Below are 15359 nucleotides of genomic sequence, written 5' to 3'. Positions count from 1 at the left end.
CTGTGGGCATCACCCCCTCGGCCTGTACACACCTCTTCTCTGTAAGCCACGTGCAGCCACGTGGCCCCGCCATTGCCACACACCAGCCCCCTGGCCTGCGCCGTCCCCCCACTTCCACACGGACTGCAGTGCCTCCACCCACGAGGCGGCCCCAGGATGCCTCACCCATCCCCTGAAGGGGCTGCGGCCAGTTCTTGGTGGCACACACACCCTGCACCATCTGCTGCTGTGTCCACTCCATGGGCTTGGTCACGGCTACAGAGCCTGTGCCCTGAACACTAGAAATAGCGAAGTCAGAAGTCACCGGAGGCCCCCGTCTCTGAGTTCACAAGCAGAGGGGACCCAGGCAGAGGATGAGAGAAGATGGGGGAGGAAGGCCAGGCCCCGCACCCAGCCTGGGAAGGAGGGAAAGAAGGAGCGTGAACGTGGGTCCAGGAGACCCCGGCCCAGGAAGCACCACTCGCCGGCATGGGTCCGGCGTCCTGCCCGAGCTCTGCATGCTCAGGGCGGCTCTGAGGACTCGGCAGGGGCGGGGCAGGGACAGCGCCCCCCCCCCCCCCCAAGGCGCTAAAGCCCTGCTCTGCCGGGACAAGCAAGCTGAGTGGTAACCCGAGAGGCTGCGAGTCCGATCCCGCCTGCTGCCCATGGCAGCTCCACTCCTGGAAAAGGGACCAGGAGGATGCCCGACACGTGGCGCGGAGGACCCGCGTCCAAGGGCACACACGGCAGCCCCGCGGGCAAGAGCAAATCCTGAAGCAACCCAAGTGCCCGGAGGGCGGAAGTGAAGCGATGGTCAGCTCCATGGTGGGAAGAGTGCCACCGTCCTGCAGAAACCAGAGGGCGCCCTTCATGGACCCGGGCTGTGAGCACAGGCAGGTTGTTGGTGCAGAAGAGACGCTGGAGCGAGGCAGGAGCAAAGCACCCCAGTCCTGACCAGCCAGGGTCTGGGGCCTCGGCAAGAGGGGCGGGGAAGGGGACTGTCAGAAAGATGCGTGCCGTCGGGACATGCGCATGTATTACTCATCCAGAGGAAGGAGTAAAAGGGATCCAGGAGGAGCCTGTCGAGGGGGCGGAGGCTCACACCCCCATCTCAGAGCCGCTCTCACCCGCCCACCCACCCGGCACAGCCCCACAGAGAGAGGCAGCGGCCCAGGGACGGATGCGGTGCTCCCTGATGCCCCCCCCCACCCGCCAGCACAGGATGTGGACCCGGCCCAGCAGGCGCCAGCACAGAGCCCGGAACCGCCAAGGCCTCACTGACTCGCTCGTCCTCATTGGCTTGGAGCAGGCAAGCCATGAGTTTCGAAGGTCGGGTGGGGAGGTCGGCCAGGGGCAGGCCCAACCTGAGGCTCCGTAGTCACAGCCCTGCACCCAGCCCCGAGGAGGGGCTTCCTGGGGTGAGGACAGAGCTGCCAAGGAGAATCGGCTGTGGCAGCCGGGGCCCTCAGGGGGGCACTGAGTGGCAGGCAGGACGCGCAGAGGCCCGGCCGGCAGGAGCCAGTGCGGCCCCCACTGCGGCCCCCAGGGCAGGCTCTGCTCTGCGAACACCGTCTTGGAAGACGTCATCAATGCAAATAAATGCATTTACATGCACTGGATTACTCGGCTTTTGATTTTTTGTTTGATCAATGATAGACTAATATATAATCTTCCACTGACCACAGCAGCGAACCAAAGAGAAACACTCCAACTTGACAGAAAGCCGGCCGAACACAAACTCGACTTCACCTCTTTTTGAGTCAGTGTCCGTCTGCAGGGCCTTCCCTGGTGGCTCAGTGCAGAGTCCGCCTGCCTACATAGGAGGCAAGGGTTCAATCCCAGGGTGGCCAAGATCCTCTGGAGAAGGGAATGGCAACTCACTCCAGTATTCTTGCCTGGAAAATCCCATGGACAGAGGAGCCTGATGAGCTATAGTCTATGGGGTCACAAAGATTCATACACAACATCTGCAAAGCTTTTGAATAATAAAAACAGTTTGTGGCAAACACCTTTCCTCTGACCACAAGGTGGAGGCCTGGCCAACGGCAGCTGGCCGGGAACAGAGCGCAGGTGGAGGTGGGGACACCCTGGGGCTGAGCCTGCAGCTGGGAGCCCTACCTCTACCCCAGGAAGGGCCCTGCAGGGACCGGCCCCAAGCAGCAGCTCCAACTTTGGAAGCTGGTGGGCACACAGGAGGGGCCTGGACTCAAGGCTCCCAAAGCCATACTCCCTGCGTCATCTGCCCCTGGGGCATCTTGGAGAACTGAGAGGCCCTCCGGAGTCAACCCGTCTCTGCGCCAAACAGAGCCCCGGATCAGCCCAGGCAGTGGGGAGACCAGGGCGCGCGCCTGCCCAGCTGACCCCTGGCGGTGCCTGCGGGCATTGCTGGGCCCGGCGGGCCCTCCTATGGCACGGGGACAGCAGGTCTGCTCCAGAGCCAGCAGAGTCCAGGCTCCTCAGCTGGACTCAGAACGAGACGTCAAATGTGCCGGCTCCACCGCGGAGCCTCGCTCCTCTGCTCGCCCGCCCGGCAGCCTTGGCGACTCCTCCAAGGATTTCCACTGGGGGACCAGTGGGGGTTGTCAGGGCTATGAGACAGCAGTCCCCCAGCCACGAGACTCGAAGGACCTTGCCAGGGCCGTCCCGTCCGACAGCATCATCGGGGGCCCTCTGTCCTGTCCGGACGTGACAGATGGCGGGGTGCCCGGGATGAGCCGCCTGTCTCCCGAGCCCCAGTTCCCACTGCTCATCCTGCATTTGGGGGGGGAGGGCATGCAGCTGGCGCATAGGGACAGACTCAAGGTCCTGGCCCATCTGGGGCGCCCAGGAACCTGGGCCTGTGTGACACTTCCTGCAACCCAACACATCACATGTGTCCCTGGGGCTGACTGGCGGCTCCGGGCACCCCTGGGAGGGCAGGGCCGGGGTCTCAGGGGGGACGGCCGGGCTCGTGGCAGAAGGCGGCAGGCAGAGAACACGGCGGGGAGCTCAGAGCCACAGGGGGGCCAGGAACCCCATGTCTTCCGAGGGCAGAGGTTTCCCTGGTGCCTGCGAGCCGTTCACCGTCCCCCCACGGACCACAGGGCAACCACTCTGCAGTGTTCTCAGGGCAGGACAAGAGAGGCGGGGAGGTAACATGGTTGAGCCCCAGCTCCCAGGACAGGGGGCCTCCTGTGGTATCTACAGGGTGCAGGAGGGGGCCCCCGGGAGAGGTGGGGGCTCATCTGTGAGATGCTAGTAGCTGCTCGATGAAAACCAAACAAGCAACCCTGAACCTGCTGGTCAAGAACTGGGGACCCGGTCAAAGCAGGTTTTCCTGCCCCGTCAGCACACAGGCCTTCTCCCCGGGTCTCTGAGAAAGGGGCGCCGTGACCTGTTTTCCAAAACCGGTGCTGACAGGAGTCTTGTGAGGGGTGCGTTCAGGGCCTGCGCGGCATAGAGCTCGGGGCGGCCCCTGGCATCCCCACCCTGACCTTCCCCCGGGCCACGTGGGCCACCACCCCCACCCCAGCACTGTCTTCTGCTCCCCTCACTTCCCTTAAGTGACAAACATCCAGACCTCAGGTCCTCAGCCTCAAGTGTGACAGGGAAGAGGCCAGAGCAGGACTGAGGGGAGACTGAGAACCCACGGGCAGCGGCCTGGGAGCGGGGCGACCGGCAGGGTTGGGGCGGGTCGTCTGCACGGCTCACACTGAGTCGTCCTGACTTATCTCACAGGTGGCAGCTGTGAGACTGTTAAGACTAGCACCATGACAGGCACCCTGAACTAAGAGTAGGCCTAAGTTTCAGTTTCTCCCGAGGGTAGGGTAATTATCTGCCCTCAACAGGCCACCAGAGACCAGCTAATCAGGACGCGCCCAGTAAACCTCCGAGAAGGTCCCCTGGAAAGTCCCGCGCGCGCGAAAGTTCGTACCAATAAAATTTCTTCGCAAACATGTAACCAATCCGCTTGCGCCCACTGCCCACTGCTCACGTTTGAAATCGAGCACCCTATAAATGTGCGTGGAAACTGGGGCTCGGGGCTCTCTGACTCTGCACCACTGCGTTGGTAGCAGCAGGGGCCCTGGCTCGAGTCAGCAATAAATTTCCCTTCCTTTGCGTGTTGCATTGTCAGGGAGGTCTTCTCTCTTCCTGCTGGGGGATTCGGGCAGCGGGCATAACAGCAGCAGCATCCATGGAGGGGGCAGGCGGGAGTGGGGAGGACATTCAGACGCTTGAGGCCAAGCTGGATGACTGGAAGCCGCCACCGCCTGCCCAGCCCCGGCCTGCTGGTGAGGCCTCCAGGGTCCCCTGAGGTGGTCCACCATCCCTGGAGGATGGCTGCTTCCCAAACTGGGTTCCCTCCGGTTCTGCAACGTGGCCGCCTTCCAGCTGGAAGCGCCCAGGCTGCTGGCAGGGGATAAGAGCACCCGAGGGGAGGCCGTGGGTCTCGGAGGCCCCTGCAGTGAGCTCCATGTCAGGGAAGGCCACCAGGGCCTGGGTGGAGTCGCAGGAGCTCGGCTCCCAGGGCCTGGTGCCCCTCGGGCAGAGCCAGAGCCGCCGCAGGTCCTCCCGGGAGTGGGGGCTGAAAAGCAGGTAGACCAGAGGGTTGAGGCAGGCGGGCAGGGGCAGCACCAGGAGCAGGACGGCCTTGCCGGCCTCAGGGGCCACCGGCAGCAGGCCCAGCGCAGACGCCAGGCTGAGGAAGGCCACGGGGCAGTAGAGGAGCCCGTCGGCGAAGGTGAGCCAGGCTACGTGGCGCACGGCCGCGCAGGCCCAGGCAGCCTCCAGCCCGGCTGCGGGCAGGCCGCGGGAGAGCGCGATGCAGGCCAGGGCCGCCGCCAGGAGGCAGGCGGCGTGCAGGAGCACCAGTGCCACGGCGAAGCCCAGAGCGGCTGGCCGGCCGGCGGGCGGAGCGTACGGCAGGCAGAGCGGGGAGGCGCCGTACTCGCCCACCGAGGCCAGCGGCAGGGCAGCCAGGAGCCCCGCCAGCGCCAGGCAGCCCAGGGCCCCCGCACGCACACTGCCCGCGGCCAGCACCTTCCTGCGGGCCTGCACGCAGGCCGCGGCCGCGCTGCAGTGCGCCGCGCCCAGGCTCAGCAGCAGCACAGACGCCTCGGAGCCCAGCACGGCCAGGAAGCCCGCCGCCCGGCAGCCCGGGCCCGCCTCCCAGCGCGCACCGTACTCGGAGAACCGGCCGAAGGTCAGCGCGTCAACGGAGGCCAGGAGGCCGCAGGACAGGCCGGTCAGCGCGTTGGCCCCTGCGAGGGCCCCCACCACGAACTTGGTCGGGGGCAGCGGGCCAGGCCCGGCCGCGGAGAGGCTCAGCAGCACCAGCCCGTTGCAGAGCAGAGCCAGCAGCACGACGGCCCACACGGCCAGGCGGATGCCCCAGCTCTCGAAGAGGTGCTCGCAGGGCTGGAAGGGGCCTGCAGGAGAGAGGCAGACGCTAGCCAGGCCGGGCCACTCTGCCCTCTGCCCACGGTCTGCGCTAGGGCTCCGGCAGGCGGGGGCAGAGCTGACACCCAGCGGGCCTCTTCCCTGAGCTGCTGGGGGTGGACACGGGCCCAGGACCCGAGGGGCAGGCACGTGAGACATGCCCAGCACACACCGAGGCAGCACAGATGGGCCGTGGGAACACGTCAGGGCGGCCCTCCCTGGGGAGCAGCATCCAGAAGCAAGAGCGGGACAGGCCGGCCTGGCGGAGTGGCCAGGGCCCTGCTGTGGGACAGGCCAGGCCAACCCGCAGAGGGAGGGGGCGGCCGGCTCTGCTTCTCAGGATGGTGCCGTCCCAGTGGGAGGAGGCTCCACGGCCACACACTTGCGCTGGAGTCGGTTGGCGCTGAGAGCAGAGCACAGGAGGACAGCTGGTCCTGGGGTCTGCCCGCCAGGTCCTGCCCTGGGCAGGGAGGCCTGGCCTTGTCCCTCTCTCTCTGGGGGCCGTCATCAAACCACTCTGTTGCTTTGATTCTTCACTGTTTTGACCTTGGACTCCTGTTCATTACGCTGCCAGGAGACCTGGGACTTTGGGAGGCTTCTGTGCCAGCTACTTTTTAAACAGTTTTTTCTAAACAGTGACAATGATGCCGGTCAAAGCACTGACGACCAATTTCAAGATGACTGTCAGAGCTGACGGCGCTGTTTCTGCAGGCACACCCTTCCCTCCGCCTACAGAAGCTCTTGCCCGCTGATCGACGTCCGGGGGAGGTCAGCCTCTGGACACGAGTCTGCCGTCGCCCGACCATCTTGGTTGCCAGCCTCCGAAATAAACGTTCCTTCCCCCAGGCCTGCCCCTCGAATACTGGCTTTTGAGCAGCGGGACCTCGCATTCTGAAGCAGCCCTGCCCCAGGGCCTGCCCTCCTGACCCGAGGCGCCCTCTCACCTGGAGCGGGGCTGCACTGCACAGCGGGGGGTGGCCTGGGGTCCCCCATCTCCAGCTGGAGCTCTTCCGTGTCCAGGTCATCTGAGGAGAGTGGACAGGGGCTCAGACCTGCTCTCGCTGTGGGTCAAGCCCACACTTTCCCAAGACGCCCACCCCAGAGACGTCTGCTGGCCACTACGCACCCCAGCGGCCCCAGGCAAACGCTCGGTCAGCTCCCCGCTACCCGCCCATGGCTCCTCCGCCTGCAGTCCTCCACGCCCAAGACCTGCTGCTCCTCCGACTCAGGGAGCACCCACACCCAGACAGCCGGGCAGTCTGAGGAGGCTGCCCTAACTCGGCGGGCTCTGCACCCTGGCCAGGACTCCACGTCCAGCTGGAGGCACCGCGCACGGAGCAGGACGGGGCAGCGAGCCGGACGTGCCGCAGGAGATGGACCAGGGCTGGGCAGCTGGGAGGAGCACTCGGGAAGGGCAGGACAAGGGGAGGAACACCAGCCTCAACGCGTGCAGCCTGCAGGCACCACGCACCAGCATCTTCGGACGGATCACAGGAGAACCATGGTCCTGACGGACAAGCCCCCGGGTCAGAGTCACATGAGGGGGCGGTGCCCACGTGAGCCCGGGGCTGGGCACACGCCAGGGGGTGGGTGGACAGGACGGCCCTGCTCTCGGGGGTCGTGGCTCTGTGCCCAGGACCAGCTCTTGTCCTCCAGGCCCACACCCGCTGAGGCCTCATGCTTGCAGCCATGGGGGCCAGGCACCCTCCGGCGCTGCTGCATAGATGAGGTGAGGACCCTGCCCTGGGTCTCACAGCCAGGGCGCGACAGGGCCAAATTCAAAGCCAGCCTCGCTGGGCCCCGGAGCCCAGATGCTGGACTTCCCTGCCTGGGGCTGGTTTGGAGGGATGGTCAGGGGTGCTTTATAGGTGCAGGAGGTGGGGGGAGCAGGACTGGGGAGGCTGGAGCAGAAAGCCCTGTGTGAGAAGAGGCACGTCCCTATGGAGCGAGCAGATGGACTAGATAATCCTCATGGCCCCTCAATTCTAAGTCTAGGCCCTGCGATTCTGCTAGTCTGAGAAAACAGGGTCAGAAAGTCAAATCCCTTGTTAAAGAGACTCCGAAATATGTTGGATTATTTCCACTGTTCACTCTTGCACTGTGTCTTAAACCAGACCTGCAGTCTCCTAGGGGCGGGCATCTCAGGGCCACAGACTCTTTAAGAATACTGAAGTGATAAATAAATGATGTAAGCCATTCTATAGTTTATAAAAGCAAAATCCTTTTTTGAAGTGATAATTCATCACTAGAAGAGGGGTTTTGTTGTTTGTTTTTTCTAGCAGAATGGCTTGTGGGATCTTAGTTTCCTGACCAGTGATTGAACCCAGGTCCCTGGGAGTGAGAATCTCAGAGTCCTCATCACTGGACCTCGAGGGAACTCCTGAAAGACTTTGTCTTAAGAACAAGAGCCTGGTTTCTGGAGCCGGGCTGGGCAAGGTGAGGGGGCCGGGTGGCCACCCCCTCGGGTCCGAGCCAGGCCAGGCAGGCAGCTGGGTCACACCAGCCCCCACCTCTGGCTCAGGGCTGGCACCCTGCGTGGAGCCTTACTCCCACTTCAGGTGGGAGTCGCCCCGGGAGGCCGGGGGCCAGGCAGTGCCCGCAGCCTGGCGGTCCACCCCTCGCCACCTTTCCCGCCCTGCAGAGGAGCTGGCCGATGCCTGAAGGAAGCGCAGGGGAAGCTGGACGGCTCCGGCCAAGGTTGGAGGTCACAGTAAAGCGCTAGTAAAGCTCCTGTGGCCTGGGTCCTAGCCCCTCCTCGGCTCCGCGGACCCTCGGGAAGGGGACCCTGCCCAGCTCCCGCTACCATCCCGATGCCTGTGGTTTTCCTCAACCTGGTTCCACCTCGAGGAAGGAAGGGCCCCCGTGGGCGGACGGCAGACGCTGCGCCACCCTGGGAACGCATCTGCTGGGCCAGCGCCGGCCGTACACCTGCCCGCGAGGTTCTGCGCCCCTACCGCCCACGCTGGCCTCTGGGGCTCCCAGCTACACGCCGGTGTGTTTCCCTTCTCTGAGCAGGACGCTGGGCGCATTTGCAGTCTCCCCAGTCTGTGGGGTGGGAACACTGCTCCCACTTTAAGGATGAGAAACAGAGGCTCCGTCTGCCGAGACCAGCCCGTGAGCCGTCAGCCGTCTGATCCAGTGTCTACACTGTCCTGAGCGTTCTCCCATGGTGGTGGTGGTTTAGCTGCTCAGCTGTGTCTGACTGTCGGCGACCCCACGAACTGCAGCCCTCCGGGCTCCTCTGTCCACGGGATTCTCCAGGCAAGCGTACCAGAGTGGGTCGTCATTGCCTTCTCCAGGGGATCTTCCCAACCCAGGGGTCGAACCTACATCTCCTGCATCGCAGGCCAGTGGTCACCACGGAGCCCCCAGGGAAGGCTCGCCCACGTCAGACCTGAGTCTTGCTTTGCGTCTGCGCCAACGTCCGGGGAGGGAGCCGGGACCTTTCCCCCGCTCCGGATCCCCCTTGTGCTGTGCAGCAGGCTGCCAGCCAGGGACGCCCTCCTCTCTGCCCAGCCCACAGGCGGCCCTCTCAGCGCGAGGGGCCACTCTTGCGAAGCCAGAGCACAGGCCCTCCAAAGTCGCAGGGGAGACTTGCCGGGGGCGGTGCTGACCCCCGGGTGCTCCGTTTGGCTCTGGGAATGCCATGAGGGGACTTTCCCTGGAAGCAGGCGTAACTGAATTGATTTAACGGAAGTGCGCTTGGCTGCAGCTGATGGAAAAGGGCTGCCTGCTCTAAGAACGCCCTGCGAGGTGGGAGTGGGGCGCCGTGCGGGTGCCGCGGCCCACAGCGGGTGTGGACAGGCAGCGCTGTGACGGGCGGCGGGGCGGCAGAGGGCTCACGGACGCCTCGCCAGGCCTTGGAGACGGGCCCAGACAGAGGTGGCCCCCCGGGGCCTGCAGCCCTGCCGCGCCACGGAGCCCACCCGCCCCTCCCGGGCCTCGTCCCCCGCCGCCCGTGTCCCCGGTGCGTCACTCACAGCGGTCAGCCAGTGTCCGCCTGGGAGGGTCCCGGGTGTCAGGGAGAGACTGCTGGGGCCCCCGTGGCCCCGAGGCCGGGAAGAAGCCGGGGCAGCCGCTGTAGGCGCAGCACTGGTAGGCGTAGGGCACCTCCAGGGTCCTAGGGGGGCAGGCGGGGAGACAGCTGCCGGAGCCAGATCAGGGCTCCCAGCTCCTTCCGGGGGCCCGGCTGCCCCTCCCGCCCCCTTCCTGCATCATCTCCAGGCCTGGGGGGCCTCGGGGCGGAGCAGTTCCCCAGGCCCTGGAGCCCCAGGAGCTCTGCTCCCCAGTGTCCCCTGCCCTCCGGGAAGCCAACCCCACCTGGGCAGTCAGGGCCGGGCCGGCACCCCGAAGGAGAGGCCAGACCCCCTGAGACTCTGCAGCAGGCGGAGCGAGGGCCGCCTGGGCTGTGGGAGGCCTGGGACATCAGCAGAGGAAGGACGCAGTGCTGTTTTCTACTCAGCAGCGCCCTGGGCTCGGCCCTGATTCCGGGCCTGGACGCGGCCCAGCCAGGCCGGGCACCTTTCCCTTGCCTTATGTCTGCCCTCGCCAGCATCCCCAGGGCTGGGGTTGGGGTGGGGATGCCACCCAGGGGCTCGGCCTGGGCCAGACTTGGGGCCTGCAGGCTGCTCCTGGGGCGAGGCCCGGGTGCCTCTGCCCCCGAGCTCTATAGGTGGGGCTGGGCAGCCTCACCTCAGTCTGGGGAAGCTGTCCTTGGGGAAGGCCTGCAACAGGGCACGGTTCCCCCTGAGCTTCAGGTGCACCAGGCCCCCCAGCCCGGCCAGGGGCAGCGTGCTCAGCTGGTTGTCTGTCAGGTCCCTGGATGGCAGAAGTGACCAGTTCCCGGTCAGTGGGGAGGCTGGGGCGGCTCTGCTGTGGGCACGGCCAGGTGCCCAGGCGGAGGGAACACGGATGCCAGGCAGAGGCGGCAACGGCGCTCACCTGGGGCCGCCTGCCTGCAGGGCTGCTGGAGGGGCGAGGGGCGCCCCGCCATCCCCCGCCCCAGGCAGCACAGCTGCGGGGCCCACCCGCGTCCCATCGGAGCCCTGACCCCTCCCCGAGGGTGTCCCCCTGCTGTGCTGGCCCCTGCCCCCCGCCCCCTGAGGCCCCAGGGGCCAGAGCCGGGAACGGGACAGAGTGACTGGCCACACACAGACGTTCGGCCACCCGCTCTGTTCCACAGTCAGCTTGGGAGACAGAGGCGAGGATGCCCACGGCGCCCCCGGAGAAACATTAAAGGAAGCCAGACGTCCACACCAGACCGTGTGACCACAGGCCACGCAGCGTGGAGACAGGCCTGGGCTGGACAGCAGGAGACCCGGCCTGTGGAGCCAGGGCAGGGCGGGGGGCGCAATCTGCCTGAGGCCCAGCAGTCTCGTCTTTCAGATAAAGATACTGCCCCCCACTGACCAGGGGGACAAAGATACCAGCCCCCCACTGACTAGGCGGGCGCAGATACCGCCCCCCCAGTGACCAGGGGGCTGCTAAGCAAACGGGGCAGGAAGGGGATGGAGTGTGGCCTGGGGCCAGAGCCCAGGGCCGTGAGCACTGGGGACCCTGAGTCCCGGCCCGTGAGTGAGGGCCCCCACCTGGGCACACGTATGCGGTGAGGGGCAGGGCTGCAGGGTCTCTGGCAGATGTGCCTGAGGACACAGTGGAGAACCTGCACCGCTGTGCGTGGCGGCCCCCAGGACCCCCCCGCACATCCCAGTGCTTTGGGGACCCCCACTCTGCAGCCCCAACCTCACCCTCTGTCCCCCACAGCCTGGGGCCCAAGGCAGCGTGGCCTGCAGGCCTCACAGAGCGGTGCTGCTTAGGCCAGAGCCGGGTCCTCCGGTGTGTGTCCCACACCACAGCCAACCCCCCGGGCTGGGCCCTCCCCACCACGGCGGCACCCAGGAGGAGAGCCGCACTCACAGCCTGACCAGCGAGCGCAGGGTCACGAAGGCCTCAGGGTGGACGGATCGGATGGCATTCCAGCTCAGGTCCCTGGGGGAGAGAGGGTGTGACAGGAGGCGGCCGGCTCACGGAGGTCCCGTTGTTCTTGCCCTGGGGTGCGGGGTGCCCACGGGGTGCGGGGATGCAGGGAGCACCCTACTCACAGGGGTCTCGGGGAGACAGGTCCCTACTCAGAGCGATTGCAGGGAGGCGGGTCCCTACTCACAGGGGTCGCGGGGAGGCGGGCCCCTACTCACAGGGGTTGCGGGGAGGCGGGCCCCTACTCACAGGGGTCGCGGGGAGACAGGTCCCTACTCAGAGCGATTGCAGGGAGGTGGGTCCCTACTCACAGGGGTCGCGGGGAGGCGGGCCCCTACTCACAGGGGTCGCAGGGAGGCGGGTCCCTACTCAGAGCGATTGCAGGGAGGCGGGCCCCTACTCACAGGGGTCGCGGGGAGACAGGTCCCTACTCACAGGGGTAGCGGGGAGACAGGTCCCTACTCACAGGGGTCGCGGGGAGGCGGGTCCCTACTCACAGGGGTCGCGGGGAGGCGGGTCCCTACTCACAGGGGTCGCGGGGAAGCGGGTCCTTACTCACAGGGGTCACGGGGAGGCGGCCCCCTACTCACAGGGGTCAGGGGGAGGCGGGTCCCTACTCACAGGGCCGTGGAGAGGTGACCCCCCTACTCACAGGGATCGCAGGGAGGTGAGCTGGTGGAAGGTGTCGGCTCTGACTTCCCAGATGCGGTTGTGCTGGAGGCCGCTAGTGCAGCAAGAAGCCTGGTGAGCCCAGGGCCGAGGGCTTCCTGCCCCCACCGCGGGCACTGGGAGGCCGGAAGAACCCCGCTGGCAGAAGTCACCAGAATTAAGGGAGCAGGGGCCCCGGCGGCCTTGGGTAAGAGTCGGTCAGGAGACTAAGCTACAAACCATCCCTGTGGCTCCAAGCGAGTTTCCAGGGCTCCCCAGGGCCAGGCTCCCAGCCCTGCTAACTTCACCCTGCGGGCCCTCCAGACTCTCGTCCAGCAGCTGGATGCTGCCAAGCCCCTCACGGCCCAGCAACAAGCAGAGCCCAGCAGACCGGTGTCTGAGTGGGAGGCGGACCCTGGGCCTCGGGACAGCAGGACCCACCCTGCCTGGCCCCAGGGCGCAGACCCGCAGACTGCAGGCCCTGCGCTGGGGAAACAGGAGCTCGGGAGTCTGTCACGGGGTTCTGTCCTCGTGGATCCTGCAGCCCAGGTTCCCTCCTGGACACGAGTGTGCACACGTGTGTGTGCGCGTCTGTGGAAAACGAGAGCCCAGGGCCCCTGCAGGCCCACAGCCGCACCCTGTCCAGCCCTAATCATGGCCACAGTTGGTGCTGCTCAAGCCCTGAGGAGCTGCCTGAGACGCTTGGCCGCCAGCTCTGGGACCGTGGCCCCCAGTCCTGCTGCCCTGGCCCCCGCCGAGTCCCCAGCCCAGACGGAAGGTCAGTGTGCCTGCCAGCCCCACCCTCGGCCCTGCCCCAGACTCACATCTCCTCCAGCTTCTGACACCCGTGCAGGCTGGGCAGCCCCTCAATCCGGTTGTGAGACAGCTCCCTGGGGACAGGCCGGGAGCAGTGAGGGAAGCCGGCCGCCAGGAACACGGCCGGGCATGCTCCGCACCCTGCCTGGGTCCTTCGGGACTCCCCTCCTCACTGCAGGGGCGGGAAGGGCCGCTTCGTCTACAGGAGGCCTGGGGGACGCTGGCAGGGCCTGGGGTCGGGGTGCAGGAGCTGAGGGGGCGCTGAGGCTGCCAGCAAGGCCCGCGTGGTACCACACCAGCTGGCGGAGGCTCAGCCGTGGAGCTGATGCCTTCGGGGACCCCCTGGCAACCCGTCATCCAACTGAGGCACAGGAGGGGACGGGACCCCCAAGCACGCACTGCCTGTTGGTGGCGGGCTGGACCCCGTCTCAAGCCGGGGGCGGCGGTGAGCACCCAGGCCCGGCGGAACTCCCCACTCGTGACAAAGCTGAAGCTCCTCCACAGCCCCAGGAGGGCGCATTTTCCCTCAGGGACTCGGGTAACATACCAGAACCACTCCGAAGGGACCTGCGACCTGCCGGGTGCCTCCCACCCTCCTAAATGTCCCTTGATGACGAGTGTGAGGTCAGGGCCACTGTAAGGGGAACCTGGCCTTGCCTGGTGGGAAGTGGCAGAGCTGGGCCTCAGCCCTGGTCTGACCGCGAACACCAGGGCTTCTCCCAGAACTGGAACCGGGAGAGGCAGCCTGGCCGCTCTTGGGCAGCTCTCTCAGCCCGAGCTCCCCTACCCGCTAGGAAGAGCCTGAGGGGACGGAGGCCGGGGGGACCGGGCCAGGCCACGGCTGCGGGGAGGGCAGGGAGGCACTCACAGGACACGGAGCCTGGGCAGCTGCTGGCACATCCCCGGGGGCAGCCGCTGGAGTCCTCCGCTGGTCAGTGTCCTGCAAGGACGACAGGCCTGCACCGAGCCGCCTCCATTCTGGCCCACACTGTCTGGAGCTTGGTGCGGACAGGAGTGGGGGCCCAGGGCAGGGGCGCCTCGGGGGGAGGGGGTGGGGAGCACAGCCTGGCGGCAGTCCTGCAGCCACACTCCCACTGCACCCCCGAGGGTCCCCATGTCCCCCCCACACAGGCTGGACTCTGCAGCCTGTGCGGGGCCACGGGCAGGCGTGCACGGAAACCCAGCCCCGCGCCCACACCCCTGTGCCCGGAGAGCCAGCAGGGAGACCCGGGGAGCGGGCTGAGGGCAGGCTGGGCACCGGTGTCCCGAGAAGACCTGAGCCAAGGGCATCCTCGGGCAGCACGACGTCCCTCAGCGGGGCTTCCGGCTCTGGGGTCCCTTGGCTGCTCAGCCCCTCTCAGAGTGAGTGGGGGGCCCGCTAAGCTCTGAGGCCACCACCCCCCTATGCTACAGGACGTAAGGTGGAGCCAGGGGGACAAGGAGGCAGCTGTCACAGCTCTCCACCCCCCGCGGGTCCTCTGTGCTCTCGGCGAGTTAGGAACTCTGAGAAACCCCAGGATGGGGAGCAGCCCCTCCCCCAAAACCGCCTGCCCTGCCCCCAGCGAGAGTGCTGTGGGCCCCTGGCCGCCGACAGCAAATGGCCAGACCTCGGGGAGCCTAGTCTGGGGGCTCTGGGTGCCTAGCCCAGAGCAGGGGGCATCCACTCACAGGATCTCCAAGCTGGTGGTACCTCTGAGGTCTGGGAACTCCCGGATGTCCGTGGCACCGTTTAGGGAACTGGGGGTAAAGCACCAGTGACCGGAGGGTGAGGTCAGCATCCAGGGTCCCCCCAACCCCCCGCCAGTGACCAGAGAGCAAGATCAGCATCCAGGGGCCCCCTCAGCCCCCTGTCAGTGACCAGAGGTCGAGGTCAGCATCCAGGGGCCCCCTGACCTCCCACCAGTGACCGGAGGGCGAGGTCAGCATCTGGGGGCCCCCCAACCCCCCGCCAGTGACCCCGGACATTCAGGCCCTGGCGGAGGCGGACGCCCCAGAGGCCGGGTCAGCTCCGCCCGGCCTGGCCCAGGCAAGGCCCGTGGGACCCGCCCCGTTTCAGAGCAGCAGCCTGAGTGCTTCTGGGGAAGTTGTGGCTGCGGGGCTGCTCCCTGGAGCCGGGCAGCAGGTCTCCCGAGGGTCACTGCTGGGACCCTCCGCACTGGGGACCCCAGCCCAGGGGCCACATGGCCCACACGGGACAGGAGCCCAGCAGGGCGCGTGCTGCCCAACCCGGAGGGGCCCTGGGCTTGCTCCCAGGCGGGAGGGCCTGAGGCCCAGCGCCGGCCTCTGGGGTGAGGCTGGGGTCGCGTGAAGGTGGAGCGTGTGCCCCACGGCCTCAGGGGTGGCCCCGGGCTGCCGTGTGTGCAGTGCCCGAGCGGGGTTCACATGGGATAGGACTGAAAGAGCCGGAGGGACGCCGATGCCTCTGGACGCCCAGGGGGTCAAGGCCGAGGCTCCGGGGCCACGTGAGCGGGACCCCGACCAGGGGATCGGTGAGGGGCAGAGGGCAGGGGGCAGGAGGGGGG

The 15359-nt window shown here is 66.8% G+C and overlaps 1 protein-coding gene across 2 annotated transcripts in view; it reads right to left on the bottom strand.

Annotated features, from left to right (window-relative positions):
• Positions 1-1136: 1136 nt before the first annotated feature.
• LGR6 (leucine rich repeat containing G protein-coupled receptor 6) overlaps positions 1137-15359 on the bottom strand; it is a 75907-nt gene continuing 61684 nt past the window's right edge. Inside the window, exons 10-18 of one of the 2 annotated variants that reach the window (XM_020881977.2) lie at positions 14506-14574; positions 13706-13777; positions 12846-12911; positions 12026-12097; positions 11314-11385; positions 10090-10215; positions 9378-9517; positions 6342-6422; positions 1137-5387 (exon numbers count right to left, since the gene is read on the bottom strand). In XM_020881977.2, the coding sequence (XP_020737636.2) occupies positions 4186-5387; positions 6342-6422; positions 9378-9517; positions 10090-10215; positions 11314-11385; positions 12026-12097; positions 12846-12911; positions 13706-13777; positions 14506-14574 (1900 nt within the window). In that variant the 3' untranslated portion in view covers positions 1137-4185. The remainder of the gene's footprint in view (positions 5388-6341; positions 6423-9377; positions 9518-10089; positions 10216-11313; positions 11386-12025; positions 12098-12845; positions 12912-13705; positions 13778-14505; positions 14575-15359) is intronic. The other variant, XM_070473793.1, reaches the window with a different exon arrangement.

Source organism: Odocoileus virginianus, chromosome 11 (assembly GCF_023699985.2).
Source record: "Odocoileus virginianus isolate 20LAN1187 ecotype Illinois chromosome 11, Ovbor_1.2, whole genome shotgun sequence".
Lineage (NCBI taxonomy): Eukaryota > Metazoa > Chordata > Mammalia > Artiodactyla > Cervidae > Odocoileus > Odocoileus virginianus.
This window is presented reverse-complemented; position numbering and strand designations above follow the sequence as displayed.